We start from the raw sequence: 15,621 nt of genomic DNA, 5'->3' as shown, positions 1-15,621 counted from the left end.
ACGTGGCTCTCTGCAATTTCTCCGGATATTTTGGAGGCATTTCTGAACATGGCGCCAATGTAAACCGAGATTTGTGGATATAAATATGCACGTTATCGAACAAAACATAAATGTATTGTGTAACATGATGTCCTATGAGTGTCATCTGATGAAGATCATCAAAGGTTAGTGATTAATTTTATCTCTATTTCTGCGTTTTGTGACTACCATCTTTTGCCGGGAAAATGGCTGTGTTTTTCTGTGGCTATGTACTGAGCTAACATAATCGTTTGGTGTGCTTTCGCCGTAAATAATTTTTGAAATCAGACATGTTGGCTGGATTCACAACATGTGTAGATTTAATCTGGTGTCTTTCATGTGTGATTTCATGAAAGATAGATTTTTATAGTAATATTTGGTGCGCTACATTTTTTCTGGCTTTTGGCCAAATGGGACGCTACCGTCCCACATATCCCAGAGAAGTTAAACATGTCAAGCAGTTTATTGTTGTCAGTCACGTCCATTGAATTTGAGGTCAATTTAAGCGGAAGACCAGAAGAGTTTGTGTTTGCATTCATAGACTTAATGGTTTTCCATAATTTGGTCGGGTTATTGATGTTTGCCTTGGTGGATTCGTAATTGAAGCTAGATTTGCATTTCCATATTAACAAGGTGCACCTATTTCTCAGTGCCCTGAATAACTCCAATTCAGCCTGGGAGTTACTCTTTCTGGCTTTGGTTCATTGTGTATTTCGGATCAAATTATGGATCAAATCAGATAATTCCACTGTAAACCAGGGATTGTCTCAACCTCTTACCCGGTACTTTTTGAGAGGGGTGTGTTTATCACAGATAGTAGAAACATGGAATGAAAATAGGAGAATGCCTCCTCGACGAACCGCTTGTAGTCCCCCAAGACCGAGTTTGGGCAACCCTGCCCTACCCCTTGGCCATAACCCCTCGATGTTAGCTTGTCTGAAGGGTCTGGATAGGTACTGTATATATTTACCGCAGTGTAGTGCTAAAGCTTCCACCATATTGCTTCTACCTCACAGATCTGCAAACATCGAAGGGTAAGGACTGGCCAAGAGGGAGGGGTAGTTGTAGAAGTGTAATGTTTTATTACAAGTTATTACAAGTGTTCTAACATCATGGCAAAAGGTTTATCTCCCCTCTTGGCTAACTTTAAAACACATGGAGTGGTGTTGTGTAACTTTCAATTAACAGAAAATTCCAAATGGTCCACTACATAATGGACTGGAGCACCCGTCCTGTTCTATTCCAGAATAACGCTTAGCGCGAGACATAGAAATAGAATTACTTTAGTAGTTTTACTCGGGTGATTCTATTCCTACGGCACTTGAGAGACATCGTGTGACTCACTGATGACAGCTGTGTTCTCCGGTCGGTTCAGCGAGCTGATGATGACAAAGCCGAAGCCCTCGTTCTCTTTGCGGTGGATGATGACATCACTGGTATGCAGGGGGACGGCGCCCTCCGGAGGGGAGGCGGTGGATGGTGGCGGGACATTGCCGGGGGTTACGGGACAGGAAGCTGAGGCGGCGTCGCTGCGCGGGGAATTGTGCTGCGGGGACACGTAGCCAGGGCTACGGCCGTTCACCCCTAACACCTCACCTACAGAGGGCAGCAGAAATCGAGAGAGAGAGAGAGATGTTGAAGGTAACTTTTTTTCTACCCCCTCTATACTACATACCCTTCTCACCAGGGAAGTGGACTCTCCTCCTGACCGTCAGTCTGATCTGGCCGTTGTATAATGTATATAGTGCAGTGGAGGCTCCTCAGAGAATTTCATAAGAATAAAAATCATAAAACATGTATACTTTTTAGATAAAACTATACTAAATATAATCACGTCAAAAAATGATTTATTCAAAAACACTATTTTGCAATGAAGGTCTACAGTAGCCTCAACAGCATTCTGTAGGGTAGCACTATGGTGTAGCTGGAGGACAGCTAGCTTCCGTCCTCCTCTGGGTACATTGACTTCAATATAAAACCTAGGAGGCTCATGGTTCTCACCCCGTTCCATAGACTTACACAGTAATTAAGACAACCTCCGGGGGAAGTTGTCCTTCAAACTATCAGAGCTCTTGCAGCATGAACTGACAAGTTGTCCACCCAATCAAAGGATCAGAGAATGAATCCAGTACTGAAAGCATAAGCTACAGCTAGCTAGGACTGCAGTGCATAAATGTGGTGAGTAGTTGACTGAAAGTGAGAGGAAAAACAATAGTTGAAAAGTTTTTAACAAATTAATTTCTTGCAAAATGAAGGAGAAGCAAGAGAGAGAGTGTCACTTTTCAGTTTCAGTTACACTTACTTAGCTACTCAAACACTATCCAACACAACACTGGAACTCTTCCAAGTCAAGGTAAGCTTTTACTAATTTATTGCCATCGGAGTCCTGCTTACTGACTGTACACTGTAACGTTACTGCATCATTGTATCAGGTTTAATGAGGCGTTACTTATATTAGATATGTTGACTATCACGTTGCTTTAGCTAATATGGTGACAACGATGTAGGCTGTGTGTAATGGTTATGATATGGTTTGGCTTAGAAAGGTTTTTTGCCTTGTCACATACAGCTGATGTGTTTGTGCATTGTCCACAAGTGAAGGTGAGAGGAGGAGAGCACACATAGATACGAGAAGGAATAAAGCATGGATGCTATGAAAGTGAACTGTGTTTGCACGTGATCAGGGGTGTATTAATTCTGCCAATTCATTTTTTATTTTTATTAAATAGAAACAAATGGATCAAAACGGAGATGAACATACCTGAATTTGTGCAATAGAAACTCTCGTTTGCAACTGTTGGACTAATGAGTACACCCTATATCAGCCAGATGCAAGCAAGAGTGTGCAAGGCGGAATTGAATGTGTCACTGTCTGTCAGCTCAAATTTTTCTCTTGACCTGTGTGCACCTACATTGTAAACTTCTATTCATAGGCTAAGTTGTAGCAACATCATAATGGGAATGGAGAAAATTTGAGTATTAGTGTATATGTTGTAGTGAATACTACTCACTGAGGAAGTGGACTCTCCTCCGGACCTTCAGGCTGACCTGACCGTTGTGTGCAGCGGCGTGCATCTGGTCGATCACGTATCTGTGTGGTTTCCCAGCAACCACCATCTTATCCACGGAGATGAGCTCGTCCCCAGGTCGAAGACGTCCATCGCGCTCTGCAGGAGTGTTCTCTATGATCGCCCCAATCACAATCTGTTCAACGACAATCTATATTAGATTTCCTCACTCGTCAGGACACTGTTGTTCAGAGGAGCTAGCCAACAACACAGGTACAGTAACACAATCACTTCAAACTGAAGCTGGAAAGACTGCAAATTAGCTGCGTTTCGTTTTACCTTTTTTCAATTGACATTCTTTGTACAGTATATATCCATAAAAATTATGCTATCTGATTCATGATTTCGACTGGTTGAGAAACGCTGCCTGCCTGTCTGTCTCGTCCCGACACGTTCATTACTATGGGACAGCTGGAGATCAAATTTGAATATTGAAATAATGTTGCAAAGTCGGAGAAACAGACAGCAAGGTTTATACAAATCTCCGCTGTTGAAAACTAAATGTTAGTCTAAAAGTAATGGGAGATAATGTCTAGATGCTTTTTATAGTGTAGATCAAGTTTATAGATTGCTTGGCTGGGCTGATGAGACAGTGGATTGCGCAGTCAGATAGAACAAAGTAAAAAGGCATTTTAACGTCATAGATTTAGCCGGTGGTAACTTGAGGATAGACACCGGCAGGAATGTGGTTTTAACCAAACAGCATTCAGGATTAGACCCACCCGTTGTATAAATGATGTTAGGTGTGTATTACATGTTGTTCAGTGTGTTAGGTGTGTAGGCAGCAGCAGGCAGCAGGTGTGTTCAATGAGGTTAGACATGCTAGGTGTGTATAATGGTGTGTGTTGTCCAGCCCGTCCCATACGAGCCTTGTCGCGGGCGTCCGGACTCACAGCCTGCACGGCCTCGTCTCCCCCCAGGATGCGGAAGCCAAACCCAGTCTTCTCCCTCAACAGGTGAACTTCCACCTCCTGGTACTCTGGACCTGATAGGGGGAGAGAAAGAGAGAGTGGGAGGGAGGCACAGGGAGAAATGGAGGGGATGAGGAAGGAGAGGGAAGGGAGAGGGAGAGGGAGAGGACAATAGGGAGAGGAGTAGAAAAAACAAGGATAAAAAGAGGTGAGAGAGAGGAGGGGATGCAGATAGTGAGGAAGAAAGAGAAGGAAGGAGAGAAGGAGAATTCCCCCACAAACACAGACTACGGTGGCCAAGAGAGGAGAGAATTCAGCACTGATTTGTAATCTATCAGGATCGAGAGATCAATATCCTTCATAGACTGAATAAGAAAAAAGAGACCGGTACAAATTCTATTGATTGCATATTCAGTATTCACACTTAGTGTTTTTAAGCATTATCTGAATATGCCATACCTAAATAATACTCTATAATGTTATGAAGCTATGTTGATTTAGTTGTTGGTTTTGGTTGCTGTGGATCTATCTTCTGCCACTACTGTACAAAACAGACATTACATTGCCACTTCTTCTCAGTTAAGGAAAAGACTCCACCTCCTATAAAAGTCACCAGTGCAGAACCAGGAAGCAGAAGTGTGGTACTCGTTCCGGGGTGAAGTTTCCCCAAGGTACAGGTCTAAGATCAGCTTCCCCTCCCCCAATCATAATTTCCCTCCGTTAGTGGGGAAAATCCAAAACTTACCCAAGGTCTTTGTCTAGTGGCAACTTTATCTTACACCACGTAACAATACTCACGTCTACTCTCGTAGATGGCCCTGGACTTCTCATAGAGGTCATATGGGTCGGGTTTGTTGAGGTCGAAGCCCTCTGTGGAGTCGGGGACCGAGGTGCGATGCTGTGACTGGGTAGAGAAGGGTGTGCCGGGGGGAAGCACTGGGGCTGACAAGCAAGTCTGGGGACTTCCATGGGGGTCCCACTGCTCTGGTATCTGAAGGCACAGCAGCAGAGACAGATAGGGATGGGATGGGATAAAGGAGAGATATTTACAGTTGAAGTAGGAAGTTTACATACACCTTAGCCAAATACATTTAAACTCAGTATTTCACAATTCCTGACATTTAATTCGAGTAAAAATTCTGTTTTAGGTCAGTTAGGATGACCACTTTATTTTAAGAATGTGAAATGTCAGAATAATAGTAGAGAGAATGATTTATTTCAGCTTTTATTTCTTTCATCACATCTCCAGTGGGTCAGAAGTTTACATACACTCAATTAGTATTTGGTAGCATTGCCTTGAAATTGTTTAACTTGGGTCAAATGTTTTGGGTAGCCTTCCACAAGCTTCCCACAATAAATTGGGTGCATTTTGGCCCATTCCTCCTGACAGAGCTGGTGTAACTGAGTCAGGTTTGTAGGCCTCCTTGCTCGCACAGGCTTTGTCAGTTCTACCCACAAATTTTCTATGGGATTGAGGTCAGGGCTTTGTGATGGCCACTCCAATACCTTGACTTTGTTGTCCTTAAGCCATTTTGCTACAACTTTGGAAGTAGACTTGGGGTCATTGTCCATTTGGAAGAAACATTTGCGACCAAGCTTTTGCGACCAACTTCCTGACTGATGTCTTGAGATGTTGCTTCAACATATCCACATAATTTTCCATCCTCATGAAGCCATCTATTTTGTGAAGTTCACCAGTGCCTCCTGCTGCAAAGCAACCCCACAACATGATGCTGCCACCCTCGTGCTTCATGGTTGGGATGGTGTTCTTCGGCTTACAAGACTCCCCCTTTTTCCTCCAAACATAACGATGGTCATTATGGCGCAACAGTTCTATTTTTGTTTCATCAGACCAGAAGACATTTGTCCAAAAAGTACGATCTTTGACCCAATGTGCAGTTGCAAACCATAGTCTGGCTTTTTTATGGCAGTTTGGGAGCAGTGGCTTCTTCCTTGCTGAGCAGCCTTTCAGGTTATGTCGATATATGACTCGTTTTACTGTGGATATAGATACTTTTGTACCTGTTTCCTCCAGCATCTTCACATGGTCCTTTGCTGTTGTTCTGGGGTTGAGTTGCACTTTTCGCACCAAAGTACGTTCATCTCTAGGAGACCGAACGTGTCTCCTTCCTGAGCAGTATGATGGCTGCGTGGTCCCATGGTGTTTATACTTGCATACTATTGTTTGTACAGATGAACGTGGTACCTTCAGGCATTTTGAAATTGCTCCCAAGGATGAACCAGACTTGTGGATGTCTACAATTTTTTCCCTGAGATTTTGGCTGATTTCTTGTGATTTTCCCATGATGTCAAGCAAAGAGGCACTGAGTTTGAAGGTAGGCCTTGAAATACATCCACAAGTACACCTCCAATTGACTGAAATGATGTCACTTAGTCAATCAGAAGCTTCTAAAGCCATGACATCATTTTCTGGAATTTTCCAAGCTGTTTACAGGCACAGTCATTTTAGTGTATGTAAACTTCTGACCCACTGGAATTGTGATACAGTGAATTATAAGTGAAATAATCTGTCTGTAAACAATTGTTGGAAAAATTACTTGTGTCATGCACAAAGTAGATGTCCTTACCGACTTGCCAAAACCATAGTTTGTTAACAAGAAATTTGTGGAGTGGTTGAAAAACGAGTTTTAATGACTCCAACCTCAGTGTATGTAAACTTCCGACTTTAACTGTATGTCAATTACTTTAATTTAATGCAGTCATATTTAGATAACTGCGTACACATTTGCACCTTAAAGCTGAATAACCGACCACTCAAATCAACAGGCCATTCAATTCATAGGTGTTTTTCATTCATAGGTTTTTCAAGTCCTACAAATTTATTTGATTATTTCTTTATTATTATTATTATTTATTTTTTAACCTTTAACATCAATTATCTAAAAACTCTTCAGATTCGATATGTTGTAGCTTAGAACTATTTCACATCTGAGGATTTTGTGTTGTGCCCGCCATTGGTTGAGACACAATTTGCTTTTGAATACAGGGTGGGTGTCATTTCAATCATAGAAATATAATTCATAGAATGGACCTCTCGCTTCAAACCACGGCAATTTAGCTGGTTCATCATTGACATTTAAATTGAATTGACAATTTATCTAATTACTACTACCAGAAAAGATAGAGACCCGTGCACTGTCGAATAAAGGAATAAATCAAAAACCGAGGCTGATATTTATTAAAACATTATGGTGCCCAAAAAATCATAGCGCAAGAAAGTGCATAAATTAAAGGTGACAACAAAACACAAACGTTTTGGCCTCAAGTCATTATCAGTGTAAATCGTCAGTGTTAAACAAATCAAAATATATTTTATATTTTTCAAAGTAGCCACCCTTTGCCTTGATAGAATGCTTTTTCAACAAGCTCAACAATTCCCACATATGCAGAGCATTTCTTCGCTGCTTTTCCTTCTCTCGGCACACCAACTCATCACAAACTATCTCAATTGGGTTGAGGTCGGGTGACTGTGGAGGCCAGGTCATCTGATGCAGCACTCCATCACTCTCCTTCTTGGTCAAATAGCCCTGACACAGCATGGAGGTGTGTTGGGTCATTGTCCTGTTGAAAAACAAATGATAGTCCCACTAAGCGCAAACCAGAAGGGATGCCGTATCGTTGCAGAATGCTGAGGTAGCATTTGTGACTGCGCTTGAAGAAACTTTCTCAGTTCTTGACACTTTCCGTATTGACTGACCATCATGTCTTAAAGTAATGATGCACTGTCTTTTCACTTTGCTTATTTGAGCTCTTCTTGCCATAATATGGACTTGATCTTTTCCCAAATACGGCTATCTTCTGTATACCCCCCCCCCTACCTTGTCACAACACAACCGATTGGCTGAAACGCATTAAGAAGGAAAGAAATTCCGCAAATTAACAAGGCACCTGTTGATTGAAATGCATTTCAAGTGACTACCTCATGAAGCTGGTTGAGAGAATGGCAAAAGTGTACAAAGCTGTCAAGGCATAGGGTGGATACAATGAAGAATCTCAAATATATTTTGATTTGTTTAGTACATCATTCCAAATGTGTTATTTAATGTATGCTCTGTCTCAACTGATGGCGGACTGTTAGTTGAGATCTATTTATTAATTGAATGATTAGAATATTCCGCCCTGAAACATATAATTGTATGGAATTGATTAGAATGTTTAAAATCAATAAATGTGTAGTCCTAGCCAGAATTAGGTTAAAACAATATGTCTTTATGGTATTTTAAACACAGACTGTCTGAGCTTGGTGCCGATCTGACTAGAGATTGGGAGAGAGCGGGGAGTATGTCTCAAGGACAAGGTCACTAATCTCTGCCGGCTGGGTAGCAGGACATGTGTGTGTGTATGGTTGTGTGTATGTGTGTGTGTATGGTTGTGTGAATGTGTGGGCGTGAGAAGTCAATATAAAATAAATTATTTTGTATTCTTGACTTTAGAACGTTCCCGTGAATAAACCTTTTTGACTATTTTAGCTGGGCCTCCCTTCTGTTTCATTTGACCAGGATCTTACAAATTCTGGTTTGCAGACTGAGTAATATAATTACATTGGGTTATGAACCTGAGAACAAAATTCTCTTATCACGGGCACAACACAAAAACCTTAGAGAATGTAAAATAGGGTTTATGGTACAACAAATTAGAAAGTGAAAAACATTTGAGTTTACGTTTTTTAAGATCATTGACGTTAACTTCTCTGGGATATGTGGGACGCCCACTTGGCCAAAAGCCAGTAAAAATGCAGAGCGCCAAATTCAAAATAAATTACTATAAAAATCAAACTTTCATGAAATCACACATGAAAGACACCAAATTACACCGAAAGCACACCTCGAGATTATGTTAGGTCAGTACATAGCCACAGAAAAACAGCCAAAGAGAGGAGTAACAAAAAGCAGAAATAGAGATAGAAATAATCACTAACCTTTGATGATCTTCATCAGATGACACTCATAGGACTTCGTGTTACACAATACATGTATGTTTTGTTCGGTAAAGTTCATATTTATATCCAAAAATCTGAGTTTAGGCGGGACGCTACTGTCTCACTTGGCCAAAAGCCAGAGAAAATGCAGACCACCAAATTCAAATAAATTACTATAAAAATCAAACTTTCATTAAATCACACATGAAAGATACCAAATTAAAGCTACACTGGTTGTGAATCCAGCCGATATGTCAGAATTCAAATAGGATTTTCGGCGAAAGCAAACGATGCTATTATCTGAGGATAGCACTATAGTAAACAAAGAGAGGGAAGCATGCAGGCGCGACACAAAATGCAGAAATAAAAATATAATTCATGCCTTACCTTTGACGAGCTTTTTCTGTTGGCACTCCAATATGTCCCATAAACATCACAAATGGTCCTTTTGTTCGATTAATTCCGTCGATATATATCCAAAATGTCCATTTATTTGGCGCGTTTGATCCAGAAAAACACCGGTTCCAACTTGAGCAATGTGACTACAAAATATCTCAAAGGTTACCTGTAAACTTTGCCAAAACATTTCAAACTACTTTTGTAATACAACTTTAGGTATTTTTTTACGTAAATAATCGATAAAATTGAAGACGGGATGATCTGTGTTCAATACAGGATTAAAACAAACTGTAGCTAGCTTTCTGGTCACGCGCCTCTAACAAACAGTACACAACAAGTGACCCTCGTTGAAGATGGCCGTACTTCTCATTACACAAAGGAAAAACCCTCAACCAATTTCTAAAGACTGTTGACATCCAGTGGAAGCGGTAGGAACTGCAAGAAGGTCCCTTAGAAATCTGGATTCCCAATGAAACTCCATTGAAAAGAGTGAGCTCAAAAAAAAGAAAAATCTGAATGGTTTGTCCTCGGGGTTTCGCCTGATAAATAAGTTCTGTTATACTCACAGACATGATTCAAACAGTTTTAGAAACTTCAGAGTGTTTTCTATCCAAATATACTAATAATATGCATATCTTATTTTCTGGGGATGAGTAGCTGGCAGTTGAATTTGGGTATGCTTTTCATCCAAACGTGAAAATTCTGCCCCCTATCCTAGAGAAGTTAAAGGTTAAAAAGGTTAAAGGTTAAAAATAATTATATTCAGAAATGTTTAAGTTTGACAACCCTGTTTGTTCTGCGTCATTCAGGGTTTATATACACTCTGATGTGCGCCACCCGGGGGCATTCAATTTAACTACATCTAGCTTGTGTTTTTTCTTTGGTGCTGAAAAGGGAACTAGGCAGTAATTTAAATAAGATTCATTGTTGAGAACGGTTGCAGCACTGCTGGTTATCTCCTGCCATCCTTGTTGTTAAAGCATTCGAAAGCATTGCTTGTGAGTACAAATCATTTTCTAAGATGTTTATCTTGTTGTATCAGAGAGTATTTGTACTAGATGGTTGGTAATTCAGGTTTTATGTGAAGTGTACCACCCTGCTAGCCTGCCTAGAGTGTCTGTTAATTGATGTAGCAGCTAGTTCCTTTCATTCAGGTGAAGTTTGTACACTATTGGTGTTTAGAATATTTTTTTTTTGCAGTTGTTGGCTAAGCATTGTATTGTGTATTTATATATTAGGCTTAAGCTGTATCAGTAATTCCATTATTTTATGTTTCAGTTTCACTCCGTTTCATCAAAAAAACACTGGAGGTTTTTGGAAGCCTATCCCATGACTCCGTTTCAGTTTTTCTTGTTGAATGGAGTTTGGCTGGCTGTGAAGTTACGGTTACACACACTATAAGGAGGACAGTATACTGTTTCTAAGCTTTTAAATGATATCAAACTCAGCCGTTTATCATTTCCAGTGATGAAGACATGGATGTCTCATGGTATGGTGGGGTACGCAACACGGGTCAACTTTGAGCACTTTTGTCTCTTGAATGCTTTGGCATTCAGGTCCAAAAAGTCACTTTCTGAGCACTTCTACAATGGGCAAATATGTATAGGAGGTTTCGTTCAAATCATAATGGGTGCTGCAAGAAAGTGATTGAATTCAAATGGATTTACCCTATACATGTTAGCCAGTAGTTCTTAAAGTGGTGCTCACGAGCCAAAAGTGGTCCCCGACAATGATGTACTAAGTCACATATGTGCACAACGTCCTTGTTCTCTCTTTCGCTCTGCTGTGTCGGCACCTTGCTGGCTGTCACTCAAATGACAAGGGGCTGAAGCTCAATGGTTAGAACTTGAATTGCTAGGGGCTGGTCCACGTGGTGGAAAATGTAGGGAAACTGGTGCAGCACAGCTAGGGATTTTGTGTCTAAAAGAGGTAGCTAAGACAGTACTTCTGCTCATAGATTATGCATGTGTGAACTATACATTGACAGCATAGAGCAGGAGGTTCTAAGCAGTCGCCAAAGTTCCGGAGCATGTCTTCAAATAATTGTTTTCAAAGCCAAAACCACCACTATAAAGATGTGCCTAAAATTGAAGCAAAAAAATAACACGAGCCCATCCTCTTTCCAGAGAATTACTGTACAAATAAACATAATAGGCTACCACCAATGTGTATGATTGACTTGAAGCAGGTCAAGAAAGACTGGTTAAATCAGGAGTGAAGCGAAGGCAAAAACATCTCCCAGGCTGCTCAATTAAGTCCCGGAGACAGACAAACCCGCACACACACACGCGCACACACACTGATTAAATATGTTACTGTGTCACCCTTCTCCCTCTGCAAACAAATACACACACAAATAGTTGTGTTTTACCTGTTTGGAGGTGTTCCATGGAGAGACGTGACCTGCAGAGAAACAGACAACACATTTTAGTCCTGAGAGCAGACACATAACTGTAGATGGGCTATCTTATAACACAGACCAACATTTTTTGGGGGGGAGAAAGATAGTACAAGAGGGAATAGGCTAATGTCAGTGCAATGTAAGAACTGGAATACAGAACAAGAATGAACTATCACAGATTCTATTTGAATCCATACATCGTAGGCTGTTACACATAACATGAGAGCAGAGGGACACCATTCTACCTAAAAACCAGTGTAACTGGTTATACTCAGTAACTGTGTGAATCACAAAACCAACCTCTGTTTTATCAACATTAGACTGTGAAAACGACCCTTCATAACCCAGAGATAACATTCGCAGTTTACTGCATTTCCTATTCCTCCTGTTTTGGCTTTGTTTATGTAACTTGCCCCTAAATGAGTTTGCTGGTTGTGTTTGTTCTCAACATAATTACATCATTAGCTGTAGGTTATCCCTAATAACTTCTAGCTGGGCTGGGAAGAGTTGTACATCACAGGGTAAACACAGGAAACCTAGCGTAGCCTAGTCGCTACATCACAACAACCGATAGAGATGAACAAGAGAGCTCATCTCCTATCTTTGCAATGGCTGCTTATGAGACAGCATGCACAGCGCCATTGAGGGATATCTGTACTTTCTTCTTCTTATCCTACATGAGTATATTGGCAGTCTGTAAATTAACTAAAAAGGTGCATACCACCATCTACTGTGCACAAGTGTGTATTGTCTGAACAGGGATAAAGCCAAGGTTGATGATTTACTGCCACCTGCAGTGCTGCAATGTTTTCTCAGGAGTATAATGCATTGGCTGACCTGAATGTAATTCTGAGATCCATCCTTAACCCATAGGAAGCCCAACATAGTCGGCTACTTCAAAATGGTGAACGCCCTCCATGGCAATGCCCATGCTTGGCTTTGGGCCAAGTGTGCGCTCTATCCAACTCTATGGGTACATCACATACAGGAAGCCTAACATAGCCTAGCCGCTATCACAACGACCTCACTAACACAGGCCCCCTGTGACTCCAACACATCAAAGACACGCACACTGAGCGTACAGAGAAAGGAAGAGACCCAATATATACATTTATACTATCAGCTAACATGCAATTACGGTAGAAGCGCTGTCTCCTTAGTTGTTCACAAAGCAGCACGTTCATATAACAGAAGCTGTACTGTAACTAGCAAAGCAGCTATAGCAGCATCTGAAGAATCATGTGGAACTATCTGCGTTTATTCCGCTTCAGTGCTCCTCCGAAGGACCCTGGATAACAGTGTTATCCAGGGTGGGCCGCGGGAGAGGGCCGCGGGAGAGGGGGAGCGAGGGTTTCATGAGAAATGTTCGCAGCATGCCATTGAGAAGTGGTTATTTGTCCTGTGCTTTGTCAGTGAGAGAACACTGGGAGAACTCTAGTTGAAGGTCAGCCAGCTAAAGAACAGTCATTGAATGTATACACAGGGGTACAGGGCTTTAAAGGCACATTCTTGGATATTTGATGCTGTTCAATGGTTAGGTTATTTCAATTCATAATATTTCCGGGGCTGGCATTGGGCTGGAAAACGAATTACGGAGAGCGGCTTTAAGATTCTAATAGAACAGTCAGACGGAATGTGGGTAGGAACTTGAAAGCCAATCGACCGATATGGAATAAAATTAAGTGTTTTAGTCATGGTCTGCGTCACAAATGGCACAATATTCCCTATACTGTTTAGTGCACTACCTATGACCAGGACCCACAGGGGTCTGTTCTAACGTTCTATCGTGTGCAAGTAAATCAACGACTTTAATTGGCTGATGTGCATTTTGAGATGGAGAAACTGTTTGAATTTAAACTTTTTCTAGTGTTGACAAGTATGGTCCCTGAAAATAACATTCTAATGTAGATTCTTACTAGAATTGGATTGTCTGATTTAAGAACATTGGGTGCCAACTGAACCAGTATTTGGGTATATTCATCTTACCATTATATAGCTCTACAAGCGTTAGAATGTCAAAATGCCATTCGTTACTCAGCAAATATGCCTGCCCTGCCTGCAACTATTTACATTTACTGCCGTTACGGCCGGTATGTAATTCCAAAAAAGGTCCAAATAAAAATTTACAAGCAACAAAAAATGTTTTCATTTATTGTTTTTGATCGCCAAATCATGGACCTAATTCTAAATCGAAACCGAATTCATTATTGTGATTTCCCGGCACCTTAGCATGCGTGTTAGAGGGGAGTACTTCTAAACAATGCTAATGAATAGCTGCAGTCAGTATTTGCCCCTGAACCGTTTCCAGACCCCCATTAAAAATTCGTAAACATGTTTCACGATGGTTGTCACATCAATATCTCTGTGCTACAATCACCAATCTTTTCATCAAACCCCTCTTTCGATAGGTTACAATGTCTGCATTAATGATATATGCTACTCTCTGTTTATCTTATATGCATAGTCACTTTAACCATACATCCATGTACATACTACCTCAATAAGCCTGACTAACCGGTGTCTGTATATAGCCTTGCTACTCTTATTTTCAAATGTATTTTTACTGTTGTTTTATTTCTTTACTTACCTACACACACACACACACATACCTTTTTTCCCCACACTATTGGTTAGAGCTGTAAGTAAGCATTTCACTGTAAGATTTGATTTGATTTGATTGGTTTAGAGATTAAGGAGTGGGAATTAGGCCTTCTCTAAAAAGAAAAACAAAACACAAAAATTGCTAATTTGACAATGCTGCCACAGGGAGGTGCCTCCCCCCCACTCAATCTGACAGTTTAGGACCAATTTTGGAAGCTCTATCATTCAGATTTGGACAGCAATATCAAGATAAACTGTATATAATTTGTTTTATGTTGGTAATGATAATATGTACATTTTTTTGTATTTTTTCAGATTGATAAAATGAGCCTGATGAAATTTGACGCCTTGTGAGCTAACTACCAAAACGAGTAGACTCGAAAAATAGAATCAGCTTGAAAGTGAATTGACAATTTCTATCTAAGGTAAAAGTTCATATTATCTGATCAATGACATCGATATTTTAAAGTAAATGAAGTGAATCAGAGATTTTATTTTTTTAATCCTCAGATAATGGTAACTATATAAGTAGATTGCTATCTAGCCACATTGTTGGGTGACTGGCCTACTTGATTTAGCTCTTGTCTTGTCTTTTTTATGTTAAAAGAGTGTTTGAGGGGACAAAATGTTATTTTATAATCATAAAACATCTTGTCTTCCAAATCTTATTGTCCACCAGAATGCTTTAGTATTGTCATACATGTGAGTTTCGAAGTCACCGTGAAAGACAGACTTGATTTATATATACATCAAAATCAATACTTCTCATCAGATCCTATATTTCTTTAGTTCTGTAGCAGTTCAATAAAATATGTTCCAAACTCTGTTCGTCACGACAATTAGGCATAGGACAACATTTTACTAACAAAACAGCTCCACTTTACTACAGCATGCACTAGTAAACATTGTACAGAAATCAACCATGCATAGTAGATTTTTTAGACATTCTTTACTTTCTGCAGGGGTGATGTGTGACTTCACCACCATACATTTAATCAGATATCAGTTTATAAATACTTTTGTTCCAGTTAATATTCAAATGTATAAAATCGTCAGTGAAGTCGCCATAAGCCCAAACTGTGATGAGGTACGTTGTTTCTTGATTTCCTACGTAATTTTCCCAACCTCTGCAGGTCAACCAACCAAAGGACATTTCTAGCTATGGCACTAGCAAAACATTTTTACTTCACACCCACGTTCACTGCAGCAAGGTCTCCTAATTCTTTCATTCTTAAAAGAGTACGTCTTTGTTACCTCCCTATTTGAACCCCGTATTAACTAAAC

At 40.4% G+C, this 15,621-nt stretch overlaps 1 protein-coding gene across 5 annotated transcripts in view; it reads right to left on the bottom strand.

Annotated features, from left to right (window-relative positions):
* Positions 1–15,621, bottom strand: part of LOC139540411 (membrane-associated guanylate kinase, WW and PDZ domain-containing protein 2-like) — a 305,518-nt gene that overhangs the window by 35,661 nt on the left and 254,236 nt on the right. For 4 of the 5 annotated variants that reach the window (XM_071344211.1, XM_071344210.1, XM_071344209.1 and 1 more), the window contains exons 13-17: positions 11,707–11,738; positions 4,796–4,988; positions 3,956–4,071; positions 3,030–3,222; positions 1,363–1,614 (exon numbers count right to left, since the gene is read on the bottom strand). In XM_071344211.1, coding sequence (XP_071200312.1) covers positions 1,363–1,614; positions 3,030–3,222; positions 3,956–4,071; positions 4,796–4,988; positions 11,707–11,738 — 786 coding nt within the window. The remainder of the gene's footprint in view (positions 1–1,362; positions 1,615–3,029; positions 3,223–3,955; positions 4,072–4,795; positions 4,989–11,706; positions 11,739–15,621) is intronic. The other variant, XM_071344212.1, reaches the window with a different exon arrangement.

Source organism: Salvelinus alpinus, chromosome 15 (genome assembly GCF_045679555.1).
Source record: "Salvelinus alpinus chromosome 15, SLU_Salpinus.1, whole genome shotgun sequence".
Taxonomy (NCBI): Eukaryota; Metazoa; Chordata; class Actinopteri; order Salmoniformes; family Salmonidae; genus Salvelinus; species Salvelinus alpinus.
Note: the sequence above shows the minus strand (reverse complement) of the source record. Positions and strands in the feature narration are given on the sequence as shown.